This window comes from Peromyscus maniculatus, chromosome 14 (assembly GCF_049852395.1).
Source record: "Peromyscus maniculatus bairdii isolate BWxNUB_F1_BW_parent chromosome 14, HU_Pman_BW_mat_3.1, whole genome shotgun sequence".
Classification (NCBI taxonomy): domain Eukaryota; kingdom Metazoa; phylum Chordata; class Mammalia; order Rodentia; family Cricetidae; genus Peromyscus; species Peromyscus maniculatus.
Genome location: NC_134865.1, coordinates 77,320,615 through 77,334,576, shown reverse-complemented (window position 1 = coordinate 77,334,576; position 13,962 = coordinate 77,320,615). Strand labels below are relative to the sequence as shown.

The following is a 13,962-nucleotide window of genomic DNA, read 5'->3' as shown; positions in this document are numbered from 1 at the left end:
GGTGTTAGGCCAGAGCCAGACACTTTGCTTCTCCTATGTGACTGCAGAAAAGACTACACTGAGTGGGCGATTTAGTTTGTGCTTGTTTATGTATTTATTTCCTTTGTAAGACAGAGTCTTGCTCTACCATGGCTGTCTTCAAATTTGCTATGTAGCTTAGGCTATTCTTGAGTTCTTGGCAATCCTCCTGCCTCAGCTTCCTATTTATTAGGAAGCTATGTTGGGATTGTGGGTGTGTCCAGCTTCAAATTCCCATTTTGAATAACTTGTGCAATGAAGGAACTGTGTTAAGGCAATATAGTAGTGATTAAAGAAGAATAAGATCACGGGAGTTCAGTGGCACAAGGTAAATAAATATATAAGAGATGCCATCTGCTGTTACTAGTAGTAATGTTATTGCCAATTTAGGATGAGAACTCATGCTAAAAGCAAGTGAGGACATTTTCTTTCAAAGAAAACAAAAATGCACTTTGATTTTGAAATCATTGCTAATTTTTTTGTTTTTGGTTTTTGTTTCTGTTTTGAGACAGGGCCTGAGTAGCTTTAGCTGTCCTAGAACTGGTGATACCACCCAGGCTGGCCGCCATATAGACCACCGCTGGGATTAAAGGCCACCACCACACCCTGCCCATTCCTACTCTTTCAGTCTCTCTGTTCTGTTATGTTTGTGCTTTTGATTTTTCATAGTTGTAGAAAATAACAGGGATGAGGTTGCCTGTGTGTGAAAAGAACAAATGAGTGGTGGAAATGCCACAGAGAAGTGCAGTGACTGCTGTATGATGGTGAGTGACGGACACTGAGTTACAGTGACTCGTCTCCCTTCCAGGACGCCCTGTTCTTCCTCAAGGATTTCTTCACAAGTCTTTCTACAGAAGTGGAGCTTCTGTTGACTCCAGATCCAGAAGGTACTTAACATGTACAGGCAGAGGGTTCTGTGATGAGGACGGAGGGCTTACTTAGGATGGGGTCACTTCCTCAGAATGCCTTTGCAAGCCGAGTCTAATGCCTGGGATGGGGTCACTTCCTCAGAATGCCTTTGCAAGCCCAGTCTAGTGCCTGGTGTCCACTTAGTGATGACTCAGCAGCACATGGTGTGGAGTGTTGGTTGTTTTCTCTAGCAACTGCTGACTAAAGAGCTGTGGCCACCCAACACTACAAGAGGACAGAGCTGCACACTGCTAAGCAAAGCTCAAAGTGCATATTCCACGTTCAGTTTTTACAGAATGTGCGCACTTCTTCTCTCCTTTGTGAGGGGGAAGAATTGTAAGTCAGCTTACTGCTAAATCAGGACCAGATCCACTTGGGTTGATTTTAATTGCTGTGTGTTGTTTTTGAGAAGATGCTTGCAGTGCTTGTTCCTGTATATGTGTGTGCATTCCATGTTAGTTAATACAAACGTGTGTGTGTGTGTGTGTGTGTGTGTGTGTAACAGGAAGATGGAAGGGTGGGAGCAGATCTCTGTAACAGCAGTTGGGTTTACCCAGTGAAGTGTCGCGTTCAGGCTGATCGCTATTGATTGCTGTGGTGCTGGAAAGTGGCAGAGCTGACCTCAGATGTGCCCCTCGTGTTTTCAGTTACAAAGTCTCCTGCAGCTGATGTCACCTGCAGTTTGCCAAGGCATCTGAGTACCTCAAAGGAGCCAAATCTAGTAGTCCCTGGGCCCAAACAGCCTTCCCCAAACCATAGTGCCAGTTCAGCGGAGGGGGCTAATGGCCTGGAGGAGAAGGACTTCTCAGCCGAGGAAGCTTCAGTTAGAGACCAGCCTGTGTTTTTTAGGTAAGTGCACTTATTTTGTTAACAAATGATGTTCTCGCGGAGCTGTGGAGGTGGCTCTGGAGTGTAAGTGAACCGGCAAGCATGAGGAGACATCAGCGTTCCTTCACACTGATGTATAAGCTCCTGTGACTGGTTGTCTGTGGCCCCTGCCTGACTCTCCCCACTTGTTTACACACAGTAGCCCTGACTGCAGGGATGCTTTGTTACTGGTTCCGTGGTGGACGTTCCCTCTGCGCCCGCTGTCCCTTTCAGGTCTTGGAGTGTGTTTGCACCCTCCACATGGGGCTGTGCTTTGGCCTTTGCACACACACTGCTTCTTCCCTTCTGCTCAGACCTCCGTCTGCTGCTCCCATCCTCCTGAGGCAGGAGAGCATTCTGGGAAGCCCAGGTGCCCTGCACACTGCTGCTGCTTGGCTCTCTGGCCAGCTGGCCTCATTCTGTGGTTTTTTCTTCCTTGGACCGACCGACCTGTTCTTCTTGTCCTCTTTCCCTAGCCATTGTTGGTCAGAATAGTCTTGGCATTTCTAGAAAGAGGAGGGTCAGAGAACAACCCCTCCCCCTTTTCTCTATACCTCCCTTTCATTCCCAGGCCCCCAGTTTTGCTGTCTTTCTGTGATGTGAGAGGAGACCTTGGGTGTGGTCCAAGTGGGTCATCTTTAGAAATGTCATGTTTTAAAGATGCCGTATAGTAATGATGACAGGTGTAGAAATAATAGCATATAGGAAAGGAAGGACCACAGATGAAGTGTCTGCTGACTCTACATTTTCACTGCAAATGCACTTTTGTTATTTTCCTATGGTGATTTGTGTCTTAGTGTATTAATTTTAGTGTACTATTTTGTATTAATCACATATACTTTGCCAATCCAGCTTTAGTAAATGTAATCTTGAAAGCAAGAAATTTGACACTTTGTTTGTATGGAGGTCGGTCTCACTGGCCCAGGCTGGCCTCACACTCTAGCTCTTGCTTCCTTCGTCTCCCAGGTAGCTGAGGTTACAGACATGCCACTACACCTGGCTCAACAGTCTTCAACTGGAGTAAGGCAGGCCCTGTAGTTTTACCTAGGCAAACGTTGATTTTGTATGTTTGTGCTGGGTTATTTGAAATACAGAAAATAGTGTAGATGTAACCAACCCTCTTATTAAATAAGAAACACAGAACCAATGTAAAAGAGAAAGCCAAGAGGTCAGAGCTCAGAGCTAAAATCTCATCCTTCCTCCTGCGGTCACCCTAGCTTCCCGAAAGAGAGCTATTTCCCTGTGTGTAAGTCGGTTCATAGTCATTCTGCCTTCTCATTGGTTGTAAACCCAAACACGTGACTGCCTCGTCACTGTCTGTATGTACAGCCCCCCAGGTCTTAAAGGCATATGTCTCCAATGCTGGCTGTATCCCTGAACACACAGAGATCTATGGGGCTAAAGGCGTGCACCACCACCGCCACACTCTGTCTATGGCTCCAATAGCTCTGACCCCCGGGCAACTTTATTTATTAACATACAATCAAAATCACATTTCAGTACAATTAGAATACCACCACAAAATAGCTTGTAGATTTCCCCTCTATTCTCCTGGAGGGTCCAGAACTCTGGGGTGGTAGAGTGGTGGTACCACAATTACTCCTTCACAGATGTAAGTTAACTCCCGGAGAGTTAGAGCGTGGGCTTAGCTAGTGGTCTGCCTGCTGACTTTCCAGTGATGCCGCCAGAATCGTTTTCCTCCCTCCCCAAGTGGCTAGTGCACTCACTGTGTCTTTCATATTCTATCTAGGCACTGTGAAGAGTCTCTGGCTAACTGAATGTATAAATAATCAATTGGTCTGTCTATTAACACATCTTATTCCACAGGGAAGAGAGGTGTGGGAAGGGCTGAGGGAATAAAGGTGTCTGCCCAGGCGAATAGATGCAGACGTGGGTGTACTCAGAGACAGAGACGAGCTGGGACCCAGGCTTAGACACTGACCACAGTAGATAGCACATTGCCATTTTATTGTGGGTACGGGGCTTTCTGAGATGGTTTGGTGTTTAACCATTAGTGTTTATTCTGTGGGGGAAATCATGTTTTGAGTTCTGAGCATTAAATTCCCAGTCAGCTATGGGTAGGCAGCTCACTGTGGCCATTTATCAACAGTGTGTAGTTGGAATTTCACCCCAGATTCTCCAGTGTTAGTATATTCACATCTACTTACAAGCATTAACTTCACAAATTCTCACCAACATTTGCCAGGGTATGCCATTAAAAAAAAAAAAAATTATTTATATATACAGTGTTCTGCCTGCATGTATGTCTGCAGGCCAGAAGAGGGCACCAGATCTCATTACAGATGGTTGTGAGCCACCATGTGGTTGCTGGGAATTGAACTCAGGACCTCTGGAAGAGCGGTCAGTTGCTCTTAACCTCTGAGCCACCTCTCCAGCCCCCGTATGCCATTTTTACAGTGATGAAGACCTGAGGCTCAGAGGGCTGAGCCGTCCATACTTGCATCCCATGTAGTGTTGGGAGCAGGGATGGTCTTCTTGCCTCTCCTGTCTACTTCTTGTTGACGTCTGAGGCCACTTTTATTAATTTGTCCTCTATATGACTTGAGAATATGTAAACATTTTTTCTAAGCATAAACATTTAATAAACTAAGAAAAGGCATTTGACAACATTTAAATACAATAGATAAAATTTATCTGTTTCGTCATAAGCTGGAACTAAAAGGCATTCTTTTGTATTTAGGACATAAGATGTACTTGTAATTTACTTTGTGGTTTTGTTTTGATTTTTCAGTTTAACAAGTTAGGTCTCATTTTATGATCAGTAATTTGAATATAACCAACTCCCTTTGTTTCCCCCCCCAGAGAATTCAGATTCACAGCAGAAGTTCCTATTCGGCTTGACTATCACGGCAAACATGTATCAATGGATCAGGTGTGGAGACTTTGCATGAATATGTAATGCAAAATTACCCTTTCAAATGACATTTATTTCCTGTGGAGGGAGGGAGTGAATGAGGAATGGAGGCGCTTGTGTGGGGGTCAGAGGAGAACTTAGAGCCGATTCTCTGTCTACAGTTGGGACACGGGGAGGAAAGCGGTCCTCAGACCTGGTGGCGAGTGCCCTTCCCTCTGAGCCCTCTCAGCAGTGCCCTCGGGCGTCTCTGTTGTAGACCCCGTTAAAAAGCAGACACGAGGTTGGTGCTGTCCTGGTGTACTTAGGTGTGTGTGTCCGACACGAAGGACAGCACCTGTACTTGCTTCTGAGTAAATGCTAAGTGAGATTTCGTACATGCTCATCATTAGCTGGTAGAGTGGGTTGTACTGTATACAATACAGTTTTCTGTAAACATTTGAAGTATTTGTCTTCACTAAAGAACATTGCAGAACCAGGTGGTAGAAAATCACCAAGTGGTGGTGACACACACTTTAATCCCAGCACTGTGGATGCAGAGGCAGGCGGATCTCTGAGGTAGAGGCTAGTCTACAGAGTAAGGTCCAGGACAGCCAGGGCTACACAAGGCTTCAAAAAACAAAAGCAAACAAACAACGGATTACTGCTTGGACTTCTGTGGGGTGTTTACCTACCAACCCCACAGCTCCCCAGAGTTTTCTTGAGTGTGAGCAGCAGGAAATATTAATAGAAGGATTTATTGCGGAGAATATTGCGGAGATAAACAGAAAATAAAGGATAGCCTCGAGAGGGCCTGGAACCTTTTCCAGCGGGCCCGACTTTCTCTCCCCCAGGGTTTTTATAGAGATGCCAAGGGGGGGGGCAAAAAACCTCCTCCCCCAGCACAGCCAAGTGCAGACCATCTCAGACACCTGCACTCAGGCCCATGGTTCTGATTATCTTCTATGCGGACCTGCTGGGTAAAGCCACGAGGAACCCGAAAACGGGTCCCCACAGGTCCCCCTTTCTTAATATATAAAAAACAACTATTAATGGCTTACAGCAATCTCCAGCTGTTACACCTCCCAGTATGGGAGTAGAGGATGATAAAGATGGCATTTCTCTTTTGAATTAGGTCCAAGGTGACTACAGCAGTCTTAGCTGCCTCAAGCTCTTTCTAAACCAAAAACTCTTAAGGCGACTACAAACTTAAAGAATCCCTTAGCTTCATTAACAGGTTAACATAAATATTGCTATACATAGTCACAATTCTCTCAATCTTACAACTCAAAGCAAACTCTTAACCAGAACCATTTGAATTAGCATATATGGTGCTATATATAGTTAACAATTTTCTTTGTCTTACAACTTTAACTCAATCATTTGAGTATTCTTGCTAACAGAACATAGGAAAAACTTCGATGTATTCCCATTAAACTTAAATATTTCCTTAACTCCACAAAACCAGGGTGCATTAATATCAGTAGGTTTCTGCAAACATAATTCAATCTCATAACTCCTCCTTTTTTTTATAATTTTTTAAACAAAAGCTCAAACTTATACAATTCCTACAAACCCATATTGAAAAGCAATATTTTCAATCTAACCATTAACACTTTGAAAACTTTTAGCAAAACATCCAAAAACAGTTTAATAAAACTCTTTACACACTTTAAAAGTAGTCTCTTAGTATACCCCATTTGGATTTCTTACTAACAAAACATGACATTAACCCACTCAAAGAAAATATTTTTTTAAATAGACTAAGGAATATTAACTCTCCCTTTTATAATTTTTTAAGCAAAATCACAAGCCTACTTATAAAACCCAAACTTCTGTTTAAATAGTTCCATTTGTAACACAAAACCAGTTCCATAAGTAATTCCATTTTTACATAAACAGTTCCACAAAACAATTCATGAATCACCAGTTAATAAAGCATATATGCATACACAAAACTGCATCTTGACTTTAGGTAGAAATAAATTTCTTCATTTAAACAGTTCCATTTTTAACCCAATTCCAGCAAACAGTTCCTAGGTCATTACTATGAATAAACTCAAAATTGTCCCATTGCAATGAAATCTGTTGTTCATTTCATTAAGTCCCAAAATTCAAATAAATTCTGGTACGAGCCTTCCAAATATGAGAAATCCATAGCCAAAATTTTTGTAGTTCTATCTCATTTTAAGTTCAAAAAGTTCAAACAAGAAATAAATTCTGGTATCAGGCTTTTACTTCAAAATATGAAGAGATGTTTTACAACCAAAACTTTTTGCAGTTAACAATTTTAGTTCAAACAAGCGTCCCTGCAACTTTTGTTCTCACAAACAGAGACCTTTCTAGGTACAGTAGTATTCTAAACCGCACCATTTTTGATGTTAGCTCAAGTTTTTCTGTGTTGCGTTTTCACGGATCTCAGCTGCGGATTCCTTGTTGTGCTGGTTCTGGCGTCCGCCATTCTTAGCTTTTTAGCGGCTTCTGGAGCTTTTGAAACCATTCAGACTGCCTACTTTGCAGTCTACTGGGACACTAACCGTATGTGTCTCGGGTTCTTTCACCATATACATTAATAGACCAACAGTTAACATTTACACTTTACAAACTCACATATAACACGTGCTTAATCATAAACTCACTCAACATTTACACATTTTTACAAACTCACATATAACATATTAACATCTACTTATTTATACTCCTTAAGGAAACTATAGAACTACTTTAGCAAATATATTTCTTATTCTTATGTATTTCTTATGTTCATTCCATCTTATTTCTTATTTAAACTTACATTTACAACTAGCATCTTTACTTCTAACAAGCTTATTACTACATATCTTAAGACTACCTTAGCCGGGCGGTGGTGGTGCACGCCTTTAATCCCAGCACTTGGGAGGCAGAGGCAGGCGGATCTCTGTGAGTTTGAGGCCAGCCTGGTCTACAAATAGAGTTCCAGGAAAGGCACAAAGCTACACAGAGAAACCCTGTCTCGAAAAACCAAAAAAAAAAAAAAAAAAAAAGACTACCTTAGATACTTCTTGCAAGCTTATATGTATTCTTAAAGGAACTTTATAGATCTATTTTACAAACTTATATAGGTCTACCATTAGCATATATCTAATTTAGCAAACACCTAAAGATTTCTTAATACAGAGATCTAACAAGAGAATTTTTATAAACTCACATATCTTATTTTCATCGTTTTCTACTTCTTACTCTTAATTATTATCGCTATCTCTATTAGAAAGATTCTCTTAACTAGACAGTAAGTATGTACATCATTTCTAAAGTTTAGAGTTTATAGTCAGCTTTGCTATAAAGCACTGGGATTTAGTGAGTGTTGTTGTTATAGAGTTGTGATAGTTGTTGCTAGGGGACTGTAACCTTCCCAGGATGACGCCACACTCCAAAGTTGCCAGTTCTCTCAGCCGTTCCGGACCGGCAGAGATGCACTGTCAGTGGTAGACAGTTTTTAACTAGAGGCTGACCCTTCACCCAAATTCATAATAGTCCCCTAAGTACTTCAATTCGGACAAACGTTTCTATTACAGCAGTGCTTTTGGTTTGCTCTACCAAAAAACTTCACTTCACACTGAAGGTGAAATTACCATATTTAGCTGCTTTAAAGCTCTTCGCCAAATACTGCACAGCTATTAGGTGATATAAAGTATTTTTCTAAAGGAGCTAGTAAAGCCAAAAGCGGCACAGCTCCAAACTCTTATTTCCTCACTGTTTGCATTAAACCAGTGACAAAACTTCAGAAACACTAATCGAGCCACTTTCATTCTGGTTCCTTTATAGGAACCTCATTGGAGCTGACCTTCCTTAGTTCCACACTCCTTACCAAATGCTCTGGTAACCACCGAGCTTCATTCTCCTCTTGTGAAAAAACACAAACATGTCCTCGACCCCATATTAAAACAGGATCGGGACCCTTCCATAATCCCGAGCAAGGATCTTTCCATTTCACTTGAGCAAAAGTCGCTTGGATGCCACTGTGCCAAAATCTTATATGCGGCAGACTGCTCACGGACATCCATATTCAAAAAGTTCAGAACAAAAGCATGATTTAATGCATTATGTGGTGATTGAGGGTAAATTTCTTCTTTTTCTGTTTTTATTTTTTGAAGTTGTATTTTAAGACTGCTATGAGCCCTTCCTACAATACCTTGTCCCTGAGGATTATAGGAATACCCTGTTTTATGTACGATTTCCCATTGGGTACAAAATTGTTGAAATGCCTTACTACTATTGTAGCTTCCCCAGGTTGTGCACTAGCCATTAAAAATCCTGAATAAGTGTCAATGGTCACGTGTACATATCTTAATTTGCCAAATTCTGCAATATGCGTAACATCCATTTGCCATAGATGATTGGGAAGAAGACCTCAAGGGTTTACCCATAAGTGAGGGACAAAAAAAAAAATATTTTGGACATACCCCACATCATTTCTGACACCTGCACTCAGGCCCGTGGTTCTGATCATCCTCTATGCGGACCTGCTGGGTAAAGCCATGAGGAACCCGAGAACGGGCTCCCACAGACTTCCCCAGTAACAGCCATGTTAAATGTTGAGTCTCTCCTTAGCGTATGGATTAATGGCTCCTCTTCCTATTTCAGGGAACACTGGCTGGGATTTTGATTGGCCTGGCTCAGTTGAACTGTTCAGAGCTGAAGCTGAAGAGGCTCTTCTATAGGCATGGGTGAGTAGATTGACCTGCTTGAGACTTTGAGGTGAGGCGCTAAAGCTAGTGTAAAAGTAAAAGTGCAGTATTTTTACAGGCAGGCCCACCTGCTCTGCGTTTTCTTCAGAGAGTGTAGCTCTGGAGGACCCTTACTGATCCGGGGCTAATGTTTGTTTGAGGGAGTAGAAGTGGTTGGAACAGAGGAGAGTTTCTTGAAATATCTTTACTTTAGGATATTTTAAGATAGATAACTTGCTAAAATAAATTAGCTCATTCAGTTACATGGAAGCAGGTTCACAGATGTGGTTGATGTGGTTGTGATTAGTACCCTGTGCCTGAGCCATGGGGGAGTCAAGAGATAAGAACAGTGGAAGACACTCACCCATGTGCATGTTCCCCAAGCTTTGTCGATCTTTCTCTGTCTGTCTGTCTGTCTGTCTGTTACCTGTCTTCTGTCTGACACATACACAGATTTAGATTGGGAATTTAGTAGCTGAGTTATGTATGTATTTTTGGAGCATCGGTCGTATTTTGTCCTTGTTTATATATAGTTTCCAAACAGGAAAAGTCCTTAAGTATGCACCTCAGTTTCTTCTTTGTATTAACAGTCATTTTCTCTAGTTTGCTAGGTATTGACAAATTGTTCTCATATGCAATCACCGAATGGCTTACTGACATTAAGAAGAACCAACTACCAGGAATCCTGGGAGGTGTTGGGCCTATGCATTCACTAGTTCAATTAGGTGGGTTGTCTTTTTAAATCTTTTTGGGGTTACAAATACCTTGAGAGTCTATATAAAGAGCATTTTTTTATAAAACCTGCATGTGTACTAACATACACATAAAACTTCACCCCTGGTTTCAGGGTCAGACCCTCCCACTCTACACACACACACACACACACACACACACACACACACACACACACACACACACACACACACTCTCAGCCTGCGTTTCTGTTGGGAGCCTGGCCTTTGGGGACCTCAGTGAGAATGAGACAAGGAGCCACAGGGTGAGACTCTTGTCACCTACAGTTCTCCTGTGACTTCTGTGTCTAGTGCAAGGCCTGAAGGACTTGGTGTGGCTGCCGATCGAGCAGTACCGGAAGGACGGTCGCATCGTCAGAGGCTTCCAGAGAGGTGCTGCCTCCTTCGGGACCTCGACTGCAATGGCTGCGCTAGAACTCACCAACAGAATGGTTCAAACCATACAGGTACCGTTCCCTGCCTGCCTCATCTGCACAGATGAGTCCTGTATAGCAGCTACCATGAAGATGTGAGAAATGTTGAGGGTAGACAGCTCATTTATAACCGTTTACTAGCATACTTTGTTTTGTTTGGTCACAGGTGTGCACTACCACACCCTGTTTGATGCTTGGCAGTTGTTTAGCTAGCTAGTACTGAGCATTTAGTAACAAAGTTGTAGGAAACTTGCCAAGTCAGTTTGCGTATTTCAAGAAAATACCACTCATTAAGTCAGCAGGGGGTTTATTTCACTGGTCTATGTAAAAAGATCAGAGCTGAGTTTCAGAACATGTAACAGGTTAACCAGAAGTATTGAAAGCTGCTACGTGGAGGTGATAATAAGAGGAAGGGGCTGAGTAGTTGAGCTCAATCCAGATGGGAGTTTTTAGCTGACCTCTCCTATTCACACTGTGACAGCCCTAAGCTTTTGTTATGAGTGTTTAAGCAGAGGCTCTCTCTACCCCTACAGGAGAGCACTGCCACACTTTTGTGCCCAGCTCTCCAGGCTGTCCTCTAACTAATTTCTTCTTTCTGACAAAATGACCCAGGCAGCGGCAGAGACTGCTTATGACATGGTGTCTCCGGGTACCCTTTCCATTGAGCCCAAGAAGGCAAAGAGATTTCCTCATCACCGGTTAGCCCATCAGCCAGTCGACCTGAGGGAAGGTGTGGCCAAGGCCTACAGTGTTGTAAAAGAGGTATGAAGAGGCTTCAGCTGATGACCAGAACTGGTTTGCATGCTTTCCTAGTGCATTGGTTGGGGTTGCTATTGTTATGATGAAACACCATGACCAAAAGCAACTTGGAGAGGAAATGGTTTATTTCAGCTTACACTTCCACACTATAATCCATCATTGAAGGAAGTCAGGACAGGAACCCAAATGGCAGGAATCTGAAGCAGGAGCTGATGATACAGAGGCCATGGAGGGGATCTGCTTACTGGTTTGCTCCTCGTGGGTTGATGAGCCCACTTTCTTATAGAACCCAGGACCACCAGCCTAGGAAAATGCTCCATAGGCTTCCCTACAGGCCAATCTTATGGGGACATTTTCTCAGTGTCTCTTCTGTGTTCATCATAGAAGCTGTCAAAATGGACCCAGAGAGTTCAGTGGTGTAGGTGACGCGGATCCAGACCTCCTGTGGAGTTGGACCCTGTCACTGCCCAGCATGTGTCCATACCTTCAGCTCCAAGCTTAGCGGTTGTGACAGAGATGGAGTGCTGCCGAAGCAGAGATTTGGGCTGTTTAGGCTCTACCCATGTTCTCCGGGTTTTCTGTGTAATCCCATAGAGTGTTCAGTCGGCTCTTTATAATTGAATATGTTCCATGGCTCTTTTCTAATACGTGGCTAGTAATTGTAGACAGAGTGCTTGCATTCCCATCACTGAGTGGATCTAAGCTTCCTGGTGCTGTATCAGAGGAATCCTCACTTTGGTCCTCTATCAAGAGGCCCTATTTACAGAATTGCATTTAGCTGGAGGGATTAATTGGGGCAGAAGTTGCTTTTAGGTCATGATGTGTTTCTATGTGCTTCCTTGCTTGGAACTAATTAAACTCCATTTTCTGCACACTGGTATCATGGAGAAATGCTAAGCCCTGGTGAGTGGCACTTATAGTGAGTGGCACTTACCTTCATAGTTGGAACCCTGTTAGGTAGCTGAGCGAGAGTGGCTGGGTGTTTTGCTTGGTTTTGGTTTGGTCTAGCTGATGTACAAAGAGGGAAGTGTCATCGCCTTAGCTTCTGACCTGTGCTTGTCTCCTCTTCTGCCTCCCACCCTCTGCAGGGAATTGCAGACACGGCTCAGACCATTTATGAGACGGCAGCTCGAGAACACGAGAGCAGAGGGGTCACTGGTGCTGTGGGTGAAGTCCTGCGCCAGATCCCACCGGCAGTGGTCAAGCCCTTAATTGTAGCCACCGAAGCCACATCAAATGTGTTAGGTGGCATGAGAAACCAAATCAGACCAGACGTTCGGCAGGACGAATCGCAGAAGTGGCGCCATGGGGAGGACTGACGTGTCCAGTGTGACTGCACAGTGTGGGGAGGGAGCTAAGAGCAGGCTGGCCTAGTGCAGCTTCCTAGAGAACGTGTTTAATGTATGTGCTCATCTCAGGAACAAAAGCCGTCTTTAGTTAAATAATTTAATGTCAAAACACATGCAGCCAAAACCTTGTGACATTTTAGAGCCTGGCACTTGCCTGCAGGAGTGGCTGGTCGCTGGTGTCATGGTCAGTAGAGATTTGCTGCCATGTTGAATGCTTTGCTTTCATTAAAGTGACTGTAATTGTACTTGTTACTGACAAGATCTCATTGGGAACATCTTTGTAAACAGTGTTGAGTGCTTAAAAAAAAAAAAAAAGAAAGAAAAAAAGATTGGAGCAATTCCCAAAGCACCAGGGAGCACTCTTGTGGTTCTGGGGAGTTGATTTCTCAGCTCACAGTTTCAACACTTCCGATGCTGGTGAGAGAAGCCATAGCGAGAGCAAAGCAGCCAGGGCTCCAGGGTCTGATAAAGCAGGCCTCGACTCCCCAGGGACCACCTGCTCGGTCACCTGGAGAAAGTCACAGACAGGTCTGCCGAGCTGCACTTTATCCTCTGTGCGTGGGGGTGTGTGTGCGTGTTTGTGCGTGTGTGTTTGTGTGGTGTAACACAGGTATGCCATGTTCTCTGTCATTCACAAGGTTCCATAAATATGGACAGAAGTGAAGATGTCTCCGTTTGGGCAAAGAAAGGTAACCCAAATGTAGTATGTTTCTGTATCCAAATGCAAGTGAAAGTGTGTGCTCTGTGGTGGACTCTGTGTGTCCATTGTTAAGTACATAGTGCAGACTATTAGGAATGTGTGGCAAGGGACACTGGAAGTGGGCTTTATCCTTAGAAAGTTAAATAAAAATACTCCAAATATGTACTAGTCAGCTAATTCAAAGTACCATTTTTACTTGGTTAATAATGTACATTTTGATAACATGTCAGGAACGAATAAAGTATTTTTATTTAAAGGTAAGACTGTTGTATACTTCCATGAATGTTTTGTTTTTCTGAGAGTACATTCATTGATGCAATGTTACTATTGATGATGGGATATTTGGAGACACATCTCAGAACTGATTGTAGTTGCTGCCACTCAGTGTTGAGGAGAAAGGGGTGATTGTTTGCAATCTGCCTAGGACTCAGCAGAAAAGCAGAACTTTGTATTCATCCCTGTTTGGAGTCACATGCTGTCCCCTTTTGGTCTCTAAAGTATTGGTGGGTATCAGGGTGAACTAAATGCCACAGCTGAGATCTCAGTTTCACCCTCTGAAAGCTCTGAACAAGAAGGCAGTGCCAACCCCTAATCCAAACTCTCGAGTTTCTAACAATAGTGCTGTGTGTGTTTGCAGA

General features: G+C 43.2%; 1 protein-coding gene across 2 annotated transcripts in view; it reads left to right on the top strand.

Moving 5' to 3' along the window:
- Nucleotides 1–13,585, top strand: part of Atg2b (autophagy related 2B) — a 67,849-nt gene extending 54,264 nt beyond the window's left edge. For both annotated transcript variants that reach the window (XM_042261134.2, XM_042261133.2), the window contains exons 35-42: nt 827–905; nt 1,575–1,776; nt 4,618–4,687; nt 9,269–9,351; nt 9,955–10,076; nt 10,395–10,549; nt 11,129–11,278; nt 12,364–13,585. In XM_042261134.2, the coding sequence (XP_042117068.2) occupies nt 827–905; nt 1,575–1,776; nt 4,618–4,687; nt 9,269–9,351; nt 9,955–10,076; nt 10,395–10,549; nt 11,129–11,278; nt 12,364–12,594 (1,092 nt within the window). In that variant the 3' untranslated portion in view covers nt 12,595–13,585. The remainder of the gene's footprint in view (nt 1–826; nt 906–1,574; nt 1,777–4,617; nt 4,688–9,268; nt 9,352–9,954; nt 10,077–10,394; nt 10,550–11,128; nt 11,279–12,363) is intronic.
- The last annotated feature ends 377 nt before the right edge of the window (nt 13,586–13,962 follow it).